The sequence below is a fragment of the Delphinus delphis genome, chromosome 11 (genome assembly GCF_949987515.2).
Source record: "Delphinus delphis chromosome 11, mDelDel1.2, whole genome shotgun sequence".
NCBI lineage: Eukaryota > Metazoa > Chordata > Mammalia > Artiodactyla > Delphinidae > Delphinus > Delphinus delphis.
In genome coordinates, this window is record NC_082693.1 from 94,837,824 (window position 1) to 94,853,478 (window position 15,655).

The 15,655-nt window shown below is 59.0% G+C and overlaps 1 protein-coding gene across 1 annotated transcript in view; it reads left to right on the forward strand.

The window, feature by feature from the left end:
* ZC3H7B (zinc finger CCCH-type containing 7B) overlaps positions 1-15,655 on the forward strand; it is a 55,629-nt gene that overhangs the window by 30,810 nt on the left and 9,164 nt on the right. Inside the window, exons 8-17 of the mRNA XM_060025731.1 lie at positions 3,573-3,615; positions 4,266-4,459; positions 4,823-5,144; positions 6,001-6,059; positions 6,874-6,973; positions 8,795-8,956; positions 10,592-10,797; positions 11,812-11,912; positions 12,882-13,063; positions 15,380-15,465. Coding sequence (XP_059881714.1) covers positions 3,573-3,615; positions 4,266-4,459; positions 4,823-5,144; positions 6,001-6,059; positions 6,874-6,973; positions 8,795-8,956; positions 10,592-10,797; positions 11,812-11,912; positions 12,882-13,063; positions 15,380-15,465 — 1,455 coding nt within the window. The remainder of the gene's footprint in view (positions 1-3,572; positions 3,616-4,265; positions 4,460-4,822; positions 5,145-6,000; positions 6,060-6,873; positions 6,974-8,794; positions 8,957-10,591; positions 10,798-11,811; positions 11,913-12,881; positions 13,064-15,379; positions 15,466-15,655) is intronic.

Genomic DNA, 15,655 nt, shown 5'->3' on the forward strand with positions numbered 1-15,655 from the left:
GGATAGAAGCCACAGCACCTAGTCCCTGGTGAGGTCTTCATCGTAAGAGTGTTGGGAAAGCACTGAAGGCGGATAGCACTGATTTCATTCATTCATTCAGAAGATATTTATTGAGTGCTTCTGTGTGCCCGTCATAGAATTGATCTAGGCACTGGGGACACAGCAGAGGGAGAAACAGCCAAAGAGCCCCACCCTCATAAAACTTGGTCTAACTGGGGGAGACAAACAAAAAGTGGTAAACAAAAAGTGACCAGTGCCTTGGAGAAGGGAGCTGGGGAGGCCAGGCTATTGGTGGGGGGTGGGTGGGTTGCAGGGTTTTTAAATTTTATTTATTTATTTATTTTAAACCTAACTTTTTTTTTTTTAAGATTTTTTTTTTTATTTGGACCATTTCTAAAGTCTTTATTGAATTCGTTACAATATTGCTTCTGTTTTATGTTTTGGTTTTTTGGCCGTGAGGCATGTGGGCTCTTAGCTCCCCAACGAGGGATCGAACCCCCACCCCCTGCACTGGGAGGCAAAGTCTCAACCACTGGACCGCCAGGGAAGTCCCTGGGTTGCAGTTTTAAACAGTAAATAGTGAGAGGGCGATACTTGAGCAAAGACCCAAAGGAGATGAGGAGTGAACTATGAGGAGGTCTGGGGGACCAGGCAGAGGGAACAGCCAGTGCAAAGGCCCTGAGGCAGGAGTGTGCCTAGTGTGTGCGAAGAACAGCCAGGAAGCCAGCATGGCTGGAGGGGGCTGTGCAGGGCTCCTCTTCCCTCCTGCCAGTGGTGCTGGGGAGGCAGGGAGTCATCCAGGCAGATCCTATCCAGAGTTCCCAGATCTCGGGCTCCTGCCTCATTCCTGGAGCCAGAGAAACTAGGGCTCCCTTTTGTTTTCTGCTGATAGTGGCACGATTGTGCATTATAGGGCAACTCTGGGGGGACCCTGGCTGGGTACGTTATGGGGTATCCCCGTTCATTCCTTCTCTTCCCACAGTGACTGCCCTGGTTCAGGTCACATCCCACTCTTCCAGGTCGTGGCTGGCCTCCCCTTCTGGGGGAGTGTCTGGACTGTCTGGACTCTTCTTCCTGTCCCCCAACACTGCTGCTGGATGAACTCCGACAGCCTGGCCTCGTGGGGCTCTCCCCAGCTTAGAAACCCTCAGTAGTTGTAAATTAAAATATCTGAGGGACTTCCCTGCTGGTCCGGTGGTTAAAACTCTGCGTGCTTTCACTGCTGAGGGCCCGGGTTCAATCCCTGGTTGGGGAACTAAGATCCAACAAGCCGCACAGTGCAGCCGAATAAATAAACAAATAAATAATAAAGTATCTGGGCTTCCCTGGTGGCGCAGTGGTTGGGAGTCCGCCTGCCGATGCAGGGGACACGGGTTCGTGCCCCGGTCCGGGAAGATCCCACATGCCACGGAGCAGCTGGGCCCGTGAGCCATGGCCGCTGAGCCTGTGTGTCCAGAGCCTGTGCTCCGCAGCGGGAGAGGCCACAACAGTGAGAGGCCCATGTACAGAAAAAATAAATAAATAAATAATAATAATAAAGTATCTGTTTAAAAGTAGTTATTAATCACATCCGGATACTGTAGCCTGACATTCAGGCCACTCTATGGTCTGCTTCCAACGTCCCTCTCTGTCCTCACCATCGTCTCCTCACGCGCCAGACGATGTGTGCACACCCATCCCCTTGGCTCCGTAGTGAGCTCACTTGAGAGCGGAGACTTGGGGGTCCTCTCACTGATGGCGTGACCTAGAGGAAATGACGTCATGTCCTAGCCTTAGGTCCCCTCTGTACAAGGGAGATGACAGTTGTGCCCGGTTCCCAGGGTGGTTGTGCGGATGGGATAAGGGCGGTGGTGCCCGAGGCAAGGCCAGTCCTCGCACCCCTTCCCTCCAGCCAGCTCACAGGTCTCTTCCGGGACCAGGGACAGGGAGCCTGCCTGCCGGTCCTTGCGGGCAGCGAGGGGGTGCGTAGTGTGTCAGCTGCTCATCACAGCAAGCAGAGTGGCACTGGGCACGTACAGCAGGTGCTCGGAAGATCTTTGTTGAATGACTAAATGACCATGGCCAAAGGGCCACAGCAGATGTGGGTGGAATGCCCAGCTCCACAAGGGCCAACCCTCGGTGTCCACGGAGTCTGCAGCCAGGGGACCACAGATGGTGCCGTGCGTGGCAGTGGGTCTGCCTGCCAATGCAGGGGACATGGGTTCGTGCCCTGGTCCGGGAAGATCCCACATGCCGCGGAGCGGCTGGGCCCGTGAGCCATAGCCGCTGAGCCTGCGTGTCCGGAGCCTGTGCTCCGCAACGGGAGAGGCCACACCAGTGAGAGGCCCGCGTACCGCAAAAAAAAAGAAAAAAAAAAGGAGGGCTGTGAGTTCTAGGACCAGACAGAGCCTGAGGCAGCCTTGGCTTCAGTCTCACCTTGGATGTCACAGAGCCAGGCTGGCAGGATTGGGGCAGGTGGAGAGGAGGGAGCAGCTCGCACAAAGGCATGCAGGCAGGTGGGGAAGTGCACGCCACAGCCCAGAGCTAGACACGAGCCAGGCGAGTCCACTCGGGCCAAATGTGGAGGCCGGTGAACGAGAACACTAGTTCACCCAGGCCAACCTCCTGGTGGCTTGGATTTAAAATTCGATGCTACGCGTTTAACAAACACAGCACTTCCTGTGTGTCAGGCACAGTTCTAAGCTCTGTACAAATGTCAAGTGATCTCATCCTTTTTTTAAAAAAATTATTTATTTATTTATGGCTGTGTTGAGTCTTCGTTGCTGTGCGCGGGCTTTCTCTAGTTGCGGCGAGCAGGGGCTACTCCTTGGTGCAGTGCACAGGCTTCTCATTGCGGTGGCTTCTCTTTGTTGTGGAGCACGGGCTCTAGGTGCACGGGCTTCAGTAGTTGTGGCACGTGGGCTCAGTAGTTGTGGCTCAGTAGTTGTGGCGCATGGGCTTAGTTGCTCTGCGGCATGTGGGGTCTTCCTGGACCAGGGCTCGAACCCATGTCCCCTGCATTGGCAGGCGGATTCTTAACCACTGCGCCACCAGGGAAGTCCCGATCTCATCCTTTTTACAGTAGAAGGAGGTGGATGACTGTATCATCCTCACTTTATGGATAAGGAAACGGGCCCAGAGGGGATGAGGAGCTTGGCAAGGCCATAGGGCGAGCTTGGGCCCAGCTTTCCCTCCAACAGAAGGTCCACGGGTGGCAGTGGGATCCCACCTGGGCTGGCTCAGCCTGGGGCTGTAACTGGGGGAGGGGACCCTGGTGATCCAGGAGCGGCACTTGCAGCTTTGAGCTGCGAACTCTCCCTGCCTAGAACACGCGTGGAGGGCTCTGTACAACACCTCCCTTGACGGGTGAGGAAACGGAGTTCAGAGGTTATATCCCTTCCCCTGAGGGCATTCCGGCAAGGGGCAGATGTGAGGCTTGTCTGACCCCACTCCCCCTGCCTCTGGCCTGTGCCCATCCAGCCCCCTGGTTAATTAGCATCAGCAGTAGTCACTTGGGGAGGGGCCTTGAGGGCCGGGCGCCGTGGCCTTCCCAGCCTGTGTCTGTCTGACCTGCCCTGTCCTCTTCTCCACAGGGATCTTCCAATGGATTGGGGTCCATAGATGACATCGAAACAGGTAGTGTCCCTGACCTGAGGGGACGGGGTGGAGATGGGCCCTGGGGAGAGCTCAGCCCCTCCCTGCTAAGACCCCAGGAGGTCAGATGGGTCAAGCACCTGCCATCCCCGGCCCTGTAGACAGGGCTCCTGGGGGCTCCCTGCCCCGGGGACTACCTGAAGCATGAAAGAAAATAGTGGGTTCAGGAAAACAGACTCCCCTGCAGGGCAGGGAGAGCGTCCCTCCAGCCTGGGAGGGTGAGGGGCTGCCTCAGTGGGGTAGCAGTGGCCCTACCCCCTGCCGGGAGTCCACCTTTCCCCAAGTCCTCCTCTCCCTTTCTCTTCCTCACTGGCTTCCAGGAGGGGTCACATTTTAAAAGTGTCCTTGAGAGAGGGCATTGCATACCCCAGAGGTGGGCTATTCAGGCACTGACCAGGCCCATCAGAGGAACACTGCAGAACGAAAAGGCCCCTTTCCCACCCCATGGGGCCTCCCTTCGCTACAGCCTAGCCTCCCCCGATGGGGTCAGGCCAGCAGGGCAGGCAGGGCTCCTGGCGGAAGCCAGGGAAAGGGGGGAAGGTGTTGGAGGCGGACCTCAGGCCCTAGGACACCACCCCCAACTCCCACCAAGCAGGACCCCCTGCAGCTACTGAGCCCACCCCCATCCACAGACTGCTACATGGACCTGCGAGGCTCCCCGGCCCCCCTCCCCTCCCCACCCCCCATGCCCCTCTTCCCTCACGTTCTGGACCTGCTGGCCCCCCTGGACAGCAGCAGCGGGGCCCTCCCCGGCACCGAGAGTCTGGATGACTTCTCCGATGGGGACGTCTTCGGTCCGGAGCTGGACACCCTCCTGGACTCGCTGGTGAGCCGTGCTGCCCCCTCCTCTTCCCGGAACCCTTCTCCCTGCCGGGACCCCATCACATCCATCCTCACGTCCCGTGTCAGGGGGAGGGAAGGCCCCATCTCACGTCGCAGTTGCAGAAACTGAGGCCTCGGGGGTAGGGGAGGAACTCGCTCTGGATAGAAACACAAAAGTGCAGAACGTGGGTCCAGAAGGGACTGTAAAGATCCCTGTGGCTCCACCTGTGGGACAGGTGGGGACTGGGGCCACCGGGCGGGGGCGGGGGGGGGGCGAGGTGGGGAGCCTCACCCGGGCCTGCCCAAGCCTGGGCGCTCGCGTTCTCCTCCAGCCCCTCCCTCTCCTCCCTCTGTTCCCACCTTGCAGTCTCTGGTGCAGGGCGGCCTGCCTGGCAGCGGCGTGCCCAGCGAGTTGCCCCAGCTGATACCCGTGTTCCCCGGCGGGACCCCGCTGCTGCCACCTGTGGTGGGCGGCTCCATCCCCGTCTCCAGCCCACTGCCCCCTGCCTCCTTCGGCCTCGTCATGGACCCCTCCAAGAAGCTGGCTGCCTCGGTGCTGGATGCCCTCGACCCGCCAGGCTCGGCGCTGGACTCCCTGGACCTGCTGCCGTACTCGGAGACCCGACTGGACACCCTCGACAGCTTCGGGTCGACCCGTGGCTCCCTGGACAAGCCCAGCTCCTTCATGGGTGAGGCCTGGAGGGGCACGCTCACCCCCACCCCCTGTGCAGTTGGGACTATAACTCTTGTTCTGCCTCGTGGTCTGGGGCCACGTCTTCCGGCTTTGTGTCTCCTGCAGTGCTCAGCACAGCGCGGGGCTGAGGCCTGAGGGGCTGCGTGTCTTGTTCAAGGTCAAAGAGCAGGGCTGGGGTAGTCCAGGATTCCAGGCTTGCAGTGTGGTGCTCTTCCCCCAGCCTTCCAGGGCCCTGGGTTCACCAGATGGGTGCGCGGATGGTCCTGAGGCTGGGGGAGGGGGTGCCAGGTCATGGGCCCCTCCAGCACCTCTCTGACCTAGGGACCCCGCGAGGAAACAGACCCGCCTGGGCCTCTGCAGGGCCGGCCTTCCGACAGTCGGACCTAGCTCAGGGCGCTCACTGCTGAGTGGGGCGCGTGGGGCTGCAGGGGGCACAGATGGGCTTCACAGAGACTTCCTGGAGGAGGTGATAGCTGAGCAGGGTCATGTGCTGGCAGAGGAAGCAGTGCGACACAGGCCTAGCAATAGAGGGCCTGGCGGCTGAGCAGAGGAGCTGGCGGGAGGGGGAGTGGGTTGGGGGCCTTGAAGGCCTGAGGCTAGTCTCACCGGACCCGCGAGCCAAGCTGAGGAGCTCGGGCTTTCTCCCGGGGGCTATGCGGGTGCAGAAGGTGTAAGCACAGGGTGGACACGCCCAGGCTGAGACATTTCTCTGTCCCCGGGCGGTGGCCCAAATGGGAGAGGATGTGTGGCCTGGATGGCTTCTCCTAGTTAGAAATACGGAAGAGAAAGTCCTCGGAGGGTCCTTCTGCCCTTCAGAGCAGGGCAGGTGACCCCTGTGTCTTCTTGCCCAGAGGAAGCCGACTCACAGGACCATCGTCCCCTGAGCGGTACTCAGAGACCAGCCCCCTCGGTGAGTGACTCGGTGAGAATCGGTGCGCAGGTACCTCGTGCTCTCCGGGGGACGGAGGGGAAGTGGTTGTGGTCTCCAGAGTCAGGGGTGAGCCCTCAGCGTGGGATAAGGTGCTGCATCCCCCAAGGAGGCCAAGAGCAGACTGGCCAGAGATGGTCTCTTCCCAGCCCTTCCAAATCCTTCCTGGCCCAGCCATGTGCTGGGAGGGTGAGCAGAGGGTACCACCCGCCCTTGTCTGGCCAAATCGGACATCAAGGCTCAGAGGAGTTAAGTAACCTCTCCAGGGTCAGTAACATCCGCGGTCTCAGGACTCAGCCAGGTTTGAGTTGAGGAGAGCGCTTGACCAGGGCTTAGGCGGCGTGTACTCTGGCCTTGGCCTAGACACTAGCTGTGTGGCCCTGGGGAAGCCACCTAACCTCTCTGACTTTTGCCGTCTTCCCCATCTGTTGATGCCTTGGGGGCTTCGGAGAAAGGATGGGAGTGGGGGAGGGCCTGTGCTTAGGCCCCAATCAGGGCCACTCCTGCTTCTCCACTTTCATGTTGGGTTTTAACTCAAGGAAAGGTTCTGGGCCAAGGTCACTGTCACCTGTGCATCGCCACTAGGCTGATCTAATCCTGCTGGATTCTTGGATCATGTTACAAGGGGCTCCCCAGCTGGGAGGGTGGAGGAAGAGGGAGGGTCCTGGGCTGCAGTTCTGCTCCTGGGTGGGATTGGGGGATGTCACAGTGCCCCCCAGCCTCTGGTGCCCAGACTGGTTCTGGTGGCACCGACCATCGTCCAGCGCCCCAAATGGCCAACCTCCCCTTGTCACAGCCAGAGCCTTCCATGCCCAACACCGCCTTGCTCATCAAGAACCCCTTGGCTGCCACCCACGAGTTCAAGCAGGCGTGCCAGCTCTGCTACCCCAAAACAGGTAAGGTCACACCTTCATACTCCACCCCTCTGCCCAGAGATGCTGGGAGTCTCAGGAGTGTAGAATCCCAGAATGACAGAATCCCAGTGTACCAGTCAGAGATAAGCATGGGAAGACAGAAGCCCCACCAGCTACTCCGAGCAGACAGGGATGTCATGTGGGAGGCGGGGACTTTGAAAACTGCCAGAAAGCCTAGAGGAGTCGAAGCCCAGAGATTCCACCGGGCCTTTGGGCTACTTCTCCACAAGCTGAAGCCCAGAAGCCAAGGTCTGCCGCTCTCACACAGAGCCCAGGGGGCTGCCGGGATTGCTGGCCAGCATCACGGCCGCCCCACAGCCCAGAGGCTGAGGAAGGCAGGGTCCAGCTGGCTGCTGCAAAAACACATCTGCCGAGGAAAGGCGGCCTGCACCTCTGTGCACATCCTCTCCGTCCACCTCTTGCTGGGTGAATTCAAACCTTGCCTAGAACGCAGAGGGCAGAGGAGTCTGGGAAATGTACTTCCTAGGCTTCCAGCCCTCAAATCCGAGGGAGACTGTAGGAGCAATTCAAAGTAGATGCCCAGTGTTGGTAGACACTTTTCAGCACACCTAGAATTTCAGAATTCTAGAATCATCTTTTTTTTTTTTTCTAATTTATTCTTTTTTTGGCTGCGTTGGGTCTTTGTTGCTGCGCGCGGGCTTTATCTAGTTGCAGAGAGCAGGGGCTACTCTTCATTGTGGTGCGCAGGCTTCTCATTGCGGTGGCTTCTCTTGTTGCGGAGCACGGGCTGTAGGCTTGTGGGCTCAGTAATTGTGGCTCACGGGCTCTAGCGCGCAGGCTCAGTAGTTGTGGTGCATGGGCTTAGTTGCTTCGCAACATGTGGGATCCTCCCGGACCAGGGCTCGACCCTGTGTCCCCCACATTGGCAGACGGATTCTTAACCACTGCGCCACCAGGGAAGTCCCAGAATTTCAGAATTCTAGACTCTAACACTCGCAGTATTTCATTTGCCAGAATCCCATAGTTCTGACATTTTAGAATATTCTCTTGGTATCTCAGGGTTACAGATCTTACCAGTCTAGAGTTCTCCCTCTCAGAGGTGCTGACGTTGACAGGACACGCATGTCACGCACGTCACACGCATGTCACCCCTGACAGAGCCGTCCTGCCAAAGCCCGCGGCCCCGTGCGGATGGGCAGCAGAGCGCCGTCTCGCTGGGTGGCTATGCCCGTGAGGAAGTTTCTTCCTTGCACAGACCACACCAGCCTCCCCGATCCGCACGCCCACTGCTCGCTGCCCCCAGTGCTGGGGAAGCAGAGCCGCTGCACACCTGGTGCTGGCCCAGCCACGTCACGTGGGTCCCCACAAGGGACCTTGGTCCTCTTGGTCTCTTTGGGGAGACCCCCCCACCCCATTTTTGGGGAGAGGAGGCCTTTGGTCAGAAGATTTGAGAGCACCAGGGAAGAGGCAAAGGAGCAGGGGAGGGAGGCTGAGTCTGGCAGCGCTTTTCCGGGGCAGGAAAAGACAGGGACAGAGCCTGCTCTCTGCCAGGCACTGTCTTCATCATTTGTTCCAAAGAAACACTGAAGTGGTCAGGCTCACTGTAGAGTCGGGGTGGTGGTGGAAAGGGGGTGGGTGCTGAAAAGGGGCTCCCCTCTGCCCAAGCCCCCTGTCCCCAGGGAGCATATGGCAGGGAAGAGACGGCAGGAGCTGGCGGGAGGCCCAGGGGAAGGAGGCGGGCTTTTAGGCAGCAGGGCGGCCAGTCCCCATTGCTCGGGCCCGTTGGCTGTCACCCTTCAGTTCTGCTTCCAGAACCAGTCCCTGTCCTCCCTGCCCCCACAGGCCCCAGGGCGGGCGACTACACCTACCGTGAGGGCCTTGAGCACAAGTGCAAGCGGGACATCCTGCTCGGCCGCCTCCGGAGCTCCGAGGACCAGACCTGGAAGCGGATCCGGCCCCGGCCAACCAAGACCAGCTTCGTGGGCTCCTACTACCTGTGCAAAGGTGGGTGGGCTGCAGCAGGGGCAGGTGGCACGGCCCAGGCCCAGCTTCTCACGCCCGGCCGCAGCTCTGCTTCTCATCACAGGCAGACAGGTAGACAGACAGGTGTGGTCCATGAAGGAGGGAGTCCCATCTCAGATCGAGCAGCTCCTGCCCTGACCAGCTCCACAGACAGGTGGGAGTGTTTGGATGTTACGCTCAAGCTGGGGCCTCACCAGCAGAATGCGCTCCCGGGTGCAAGGCTCAGGTGGTTCACGGAGAGCTAGTTTCTGTTACACTGCAGGGTCCCAAAGGGCTGTTGGAAGGATATGGAGAGAGAATCCATGTAAATCACTGAGGACTGGCCCACAGTGAGGGCTTGATAAATACTAGCTTTTAAAATGTAACAGGTTGTTGTCATTTTCCTCCCTTCTGGCTCATGTCGTTTGGTTGGCATTTAGTGGACATTTGGCAGGCACCTCATTTGCTTTCTTCTACTCCCCAACCAAGCATCTCAGTGCAGTCTGCACAGCAGGACATAAACCGTCTTGGTATCGTTAAGTGTTCTATAGTGTCGCCCTTCTGTACCCACCGTCACACATCCTCATGACAGCTCTGGGTGAGGAAGGAGACTTTGGGAGTCCGCTCCAGGCTCCGCCTTTGTCCCCTGACCCAGCCCGTGGCAGTAGCCCACCCAGGCTTTCTGGATCAGCTCTTGGTCTGCCCAGGTGGATCTTAAAGACTTGTCATTTCTGAGCTCGCAGGCCCCCGCCAGCCATGCGCTGGCCAGCGTGGATGGAGTCCCAATTCTACGAGGCCTACAAGTCCCCGTCTGCCCTAAGCCTTCCCCAGATACGCTGAACCCTGACTCCTTTGCACATGCTGTGCCCTTTGAACTTGGTCATCCTCTGCTCCTCCTTCAAGCAGCACCTGGATCTTGGGAAGCCCTTCCCTGCAGGCCTCCCCACTGGGTGCGGAGCTGGTCGCAGTGCAGAGCAGTCTGTGAGATCACCTGGCCATCCGGCCTGCTTGTCCTCGTGTGCCTGCAAGCTTGGCAGGGGGCTGGAATGGGGCAGACTTAGAAAGAGGGTGAGGGAGGGAGAAAAAGAAAGAAAAACAGTTCCCACCCCCAGGAAATGGCGGGTCTCTGGATTATAAACCTGCTGCCTTCCCTGCTCCCTGGCCCCCAGAAGTTTTATTTATCGTTTCACTTAATCCACACAACAACCGTGTTCTCTGTTTATGGACAGACAGCTAAGGCTCAGGAATAACGGGATCCCAGCCCAAGTCTGCTGGACCCCAAGGCCCATGCCTTCCTGAACCAGTGGTATATTTTCCTGGTGCAGAATAATAATAATAATGATAAAACGGCTTGTATATGTCTACAAAGCCCTTTTCCCACCTGTTGTCTTGCCTGACCCGTACCAGGCAGCCTTGTGGGGTGGTGGAGCCGCGGCGACCGCCACGCTTTGCACGGGAAGGTGCAGATCTGGCCCCCACACCCAAGTGTAGAACAAAGAAGGGCCTGGCCTGGGAAGCGCTTTCCCTGAGCTCCGCCGCTCCACCCCTGCCAAGCCTTCCTGCTCCGCAGGCCCCACCGGGGGTGCTGTGGGCTGCCATCCCGCCTGGCGGAACGTGTGTCCTGTTGCCTCTTTGCAGACATGATTAACAAGCAGGACTGTAAGTACGGGGATAACTGCACCTTCGCCTACCATCAGGAGGAGATCGACGTGTGGACGGAGGAGCGGAAGGGCACCCTCAACCGCGACCTGCTCTTTGACCCGCTGGGGGGCGTCAAGCGCGGCAGCCTCACCATCGCCAAGCTCCTCAAGGAGCACCAGGGCATCTTCACGTTCCTCTGTGAGGTACCGGCCCCTCCACGGTCGATTCACAGACGGGGCTGGGGAGGGGCTCCCGCGGGCTCCACCGTGGACTCTCGGCCCTGGGACCCGCGGGTTTTGGAGGCCTGACCTTAGAATCCACAGGTCCTGGGAGTTTCAGAAAGTTAGACCCATATGCTCCCATCGCGCTAGAGCCCAGATCCTATCCAGTCTCCTCATTGTTCGGAGCTGGAAACTGAGGCCAGAAAGAGAAGTAACCACATCTGCTCTTTGCTTCCTGCCGTCGTAGGCCAGACTCAGGTGCTCTAGGAGCTCATCCCGACCCGCCCCATGCCCCCTCGTCCAGCTGTGCTGGCTTCAATGCCCACTGCACCTTTCTGCCCACTTCCCTGCCTGTGTCCACGCTGTGCCCTCTCCGTGGGGTGCCCTCCCCGTGTGTCTACGTCTTGGACCCTCTGAGGCTCAGCTCTGATCCCAGCAGCTCCACCAAGCTGTTCATTTCCTCCCCAAAGCTGTCACGGAAGACACTGCTGGCCCCCTGCCTCCCCACCCAGGCATAGTGTGATGAGGGCAGGGACGGTGTCAGGTCCATCCCCATGAAGTGAGGGTGCTGGGTCCAGGTTGCTGGCAGGGTTCGGTGCTGCTCGGCCAGCCCCCATCCATCACACAGCCGGCCCTTCCCTCCAACTCTTAGAGCAGGTGGGCTGCCCTCTCCCTTTAGGGGATCACAGCCCACAGCCTGGTGGCTGCCTATACTTTACAAAGGACCTGAAGTTCTATTAGATCTTTTTCCAGCTTCACAGTGAAGCTGTGGGACAGAGCAGGTGTGGTTTTCCCCAGGTTACAGTTGAGGAAACTGAGACTCAGAGATATGGAGTAACCCCTGCCCCAGGCGTTTGGAGTGGTGGGATCAGAGAGGTGGGGACCACAGACCCTGGGATTCCCTTCCTCACTCCCCTGACTCAGGGCAGGGCTTGCAGGGACCCTGTCCCTCCTGGGTGGCCGTGCTGGATCCCAGCCCACCCCCTCCCCGGGCAGATCTGCTTTGACAGTAAACCCCGGATCATCAGCAAAGGCACCAAGGACTCTCCGTCTGTCTGCTCCAACCTGGCCGCCAAGCATAGCTTCTATAACAACAAGTGAGTGGGACCCACAGCCGGACCCGTGGCCAGGCCTGGGGTGGGGCGGGTGGAGAGTCCCCCCGGGGCAGCTTGGATGCCTGGGGAGCAGAAGGTGGGCCTAGGATGTCAAGGCAAGGGGTAGGATTTGGGACTCAGGTCCAGCATCCACCTGGAAAGGACAGAACCACATTTACTGAGCATCTTCTATATTCCAAGCATTCTCTTGGGTATTTTAATGATCTTGGCAGTCCCATGGGGAGGAGTGTCTCTGATGAACAGATGAGAAAGCTGAGGCTTGGAAGCAGCTTACTCCGCCGGCAGGTGGGAGCCACATCCCTGACTCCCGTCCAGCACCCTCCACTGTCCCGGCAGGGGTGTTGGACAGGGAGTGGCACCCACCTGCGCTCCCTCTGACTCCTCTTGGCTGTGCCCCAGCATGGCTGACGGAGCCCAGGCCCTGAGGTCAGACAGATTTGGGTCCAAATCCCAGCTTGGACAATGGTCTGTTTTATGTCCTCTGGCCACTGTGACCCTTGGTTTCCTCATCCGTAAAGTGAATGATGATCCCAGTCTCCTAGGGTTGCTATGAAGGTAATTAAAATTCCCAGCCCAGAGGAGATAACTCAATTATTGCTCCTCCGGGTGCAGGACCAGCTCTGGAGCATCGAGCTGGGGAACCTGAGAGAGATGCCCCCTTCTCCCAGCCTCGCAGCAGGTGGGGTCTGGTGCCCTCCTCCTGCTGGCAGCTGCGGCTCTGAGCTGTCCGCAGGTCGAGGCCAGGAGAGGGGCACACAGCTGAGGCCCAAACCAGAACTGCCTGAGTGTAGGACCCCCACCTCTTCCCTCCTGTGCCAGCAGTTAATAGGCGGGAGACACCCACGGAGGAGCCCCTCCCGTGGGTGAACGGCACTGACCCTGGGGAGGGGGCCCCGACCAGGAATAGGCAGGATGCGGACTGCATTGTGCGCCCCCCATCCCGCCCGCCAGGTGCCTGGTGCACATCGTCCGCTCCACCTCCCTCAAGTACTCCAAGGTCCGCCAGTTCCAGGAGCACTTCCAGTTCGACGTGTGCCGCCACGAGGTGCGCTACGGCTGCCTGCGGGAGGACAGCTGCCACTTCGCCCACAGCTTCATAGAGCTCAAAGTCTGGCTGCTGCAGCAGTACTCAGGTGAGGGCGAGGGGCTGCACAGTTCAGAGGAGGGCAGTGCTGGGCTGTGGGGCTGCAGAGGAGCCGGTGCTTCCTGGACGTCACAGGACGCGCAGGCTCTGCATCAGGGAGCTTGCGGGCCCAGAAGACCTTGGGTTTCTCCCTGTGTGGCACTGCCAGGGGGACACACGGGGAGAAGGGCAGGGAGGCAGAACCCCGCGGGCCACCTGGGGGATCTGGTCATCAGCGGCCCCTCACTGAGCCTCCACTGGTCCTCTGTGAGGGGGTGATGTCAGCTCGGCCTCAGGAATGAGGAGGTGGAAAGCCGCTCGCTTTCTTGCTCACCTAATGGGACTCCCTGAGCACCTGCGCTGTCAGGGGCTTGAGCAAAAACCAGTCGGGGCCCTGGTGTGTGTACGCGAGGGCAAGGCAGACAGTCTGACGGGGAGGTACTAGGCCCTACGTCCATCTGCTCCGGGGTGCACACTGTGCCCCACGCCTGTCATCGTCTGCCTAGCGGCATTGTTGTGTGTGTGTGGAACATAAAATAATGGCGCGTCTAACAATCGTCTTCTTCGAGCTGATGAAATAGGGTGATAGAATTTCAGATGTGCATCAGTTCTGTGAAGAAAGTAAAGCAAGCAATAGGATGGAGAGGACTCGGGGGAGGGGGCATTTGGAATAAGATAGTCTAGGAAGGCCTCTCAGAGGAGGTGACATTTGAGCAAGGAAGGGCAGGGAGAGCATTCCAGGCAGAGGGAACAGCAAGGCTGGAGGCCCTGAGGCAGCAGCAAGCTTGGTACAGAAGGAAGGATATCCTTCTGTATGTGGGGATGTGAGGGCAGAGCAGCTTATGCCTGGAGGGCGGGGGGGCGTGTCAGAGATGAGGCCTAAGAGGTTGGCAGGGACCCGAGCATGAGAAAACCTCTAGATGGTACATAGAAATAGTTGGGGTTCTTCTAAATACGGTGTGCAGGGCTTCCCTGGTGGCGCAGTGGTTGAGAGTCCACCTGCCGATGCGGGGGACACGGGTTCGTGCCCCGGTCCGGGAGGATCCCACGTGCCGCGGAGCGGCTGGGCCCGTGAGCCTTGGCCGCTGAGCCTGCGCGTCCGGAGCCTGTGCTCCGCAACGGGAGAGGCCACAACAGTGAGAGACCCACGTACCGCAAAAAAAATAAATAAATACAGTGTGCAGGGTTTGGGGGTAGGGGTTGAGTAGGTGGAGTTGTATGACCTGATCGGTGTCTTGAAGAAGTTGCTCTGGCTGCTGCGTGGAGAACTCAGGGGCCAAGGGCAGATGGAGGGAGACCTGGGAGGGTGTGGCTCAAGTCAGGGTGGCAGCGGGTGGAAGTGGTAGAAGTGATGAGATTCTGGGTGTGTTTTGATGGTGGAGCCAACGGGAGCTGATGGACCAGATATGAAGTATGAGACGAAGGACGGCATCTGGTCGACCCCAGTGGGGTTGCCATGTTCTGAGGAGGGGAGGCTGCAGGAGGAACAGGTTGGGGGGATCACATCAGGGCTCGTGTGGGATGTGGGGAGTCTGAGCTGCCTGTTGGACTTCAAGTGGAGAGGTTGAGCAGGCAGCCACGTGTGGGGGTCTGCAAGGTCATGGGAGAGCCCTGGGCTAGAGGTACATCCATCAGCAAGAAGATGGATGTCAAGCACATGCCTGGCCCAGAGTAAGGCCCTGATGGCGAGTGGCCACGGGGGAGCAGTAACCATAGGACCAGGTCGAAAACTAAATCAGCTCTGGAAGAGGGACTAGAAGGCCGTAAGGGGTTCGGAGGAGGGTAGGCCTCATGAAAGAGGTGGGCGCAGTGTCCACAGTCAGATTGGGAGGGTCTGGACCACAAGGTTTGGGTATTTGCCCTTTGCCGACTGGCAGTGAAGGGCCCTGGCCCCTCGGTGATCTGGGGAGCCGGGCCGGGCCAGGCACAGAGCCTTAAGAACCAGCACGCTAGAGGCTGCCAAGCAGGGGTCAGGCTTGAGGCCCCACTGAGGGAGGCGGAGGCCAAGGGAGGGGGCTGAGCAGCTGGCCCGAGGGACAGGGCCACTGGTGTGGGTGCGGAGAGGCCCCTGCCATGCTGCCGAGCCCACATCTTGCTCCTGCATTTTATTCTCTGTGTGAGCCTGGAGCAGGCCTCTGTTCCCAACTGCAGATGAACCAACAGGTCCAGACAGGATGAGTGGTTTCCCTGTTCCCCTCATCTTTCCGCGGCCTAACTGGGGAGTGGGGCTCCTCCCTGGGCCTGGGGTGGCACCAGCACCTTGCAGACCCCCTGCCTTTCTCCTCACTGAGCTCCAGGGACGCTGTGTCTGCTCCCCCCTCACCAGGCATGACCCACGAAGACATCGTCCAGGAATCCAAGAAATACTGGCAGCAGGTGGAAGCACACGCAGGGAAGGCCAGCAGCAGCTTGGTAAGACCCCGGGCTGGCCTTGGGGGTGAGGTCAGCCCCCACGAGGGCCATCCCCCATCCCTTTACCTGGACATAATTTATTTACCAGGAAATTGTAAGGAGAGTATGAAGAATTTGTGTATACCTTTTTCTGGATTCCCCAGATGTTAACATTTTACTGCTTTCCACACTCACTTTGTCCTGTGTGTAT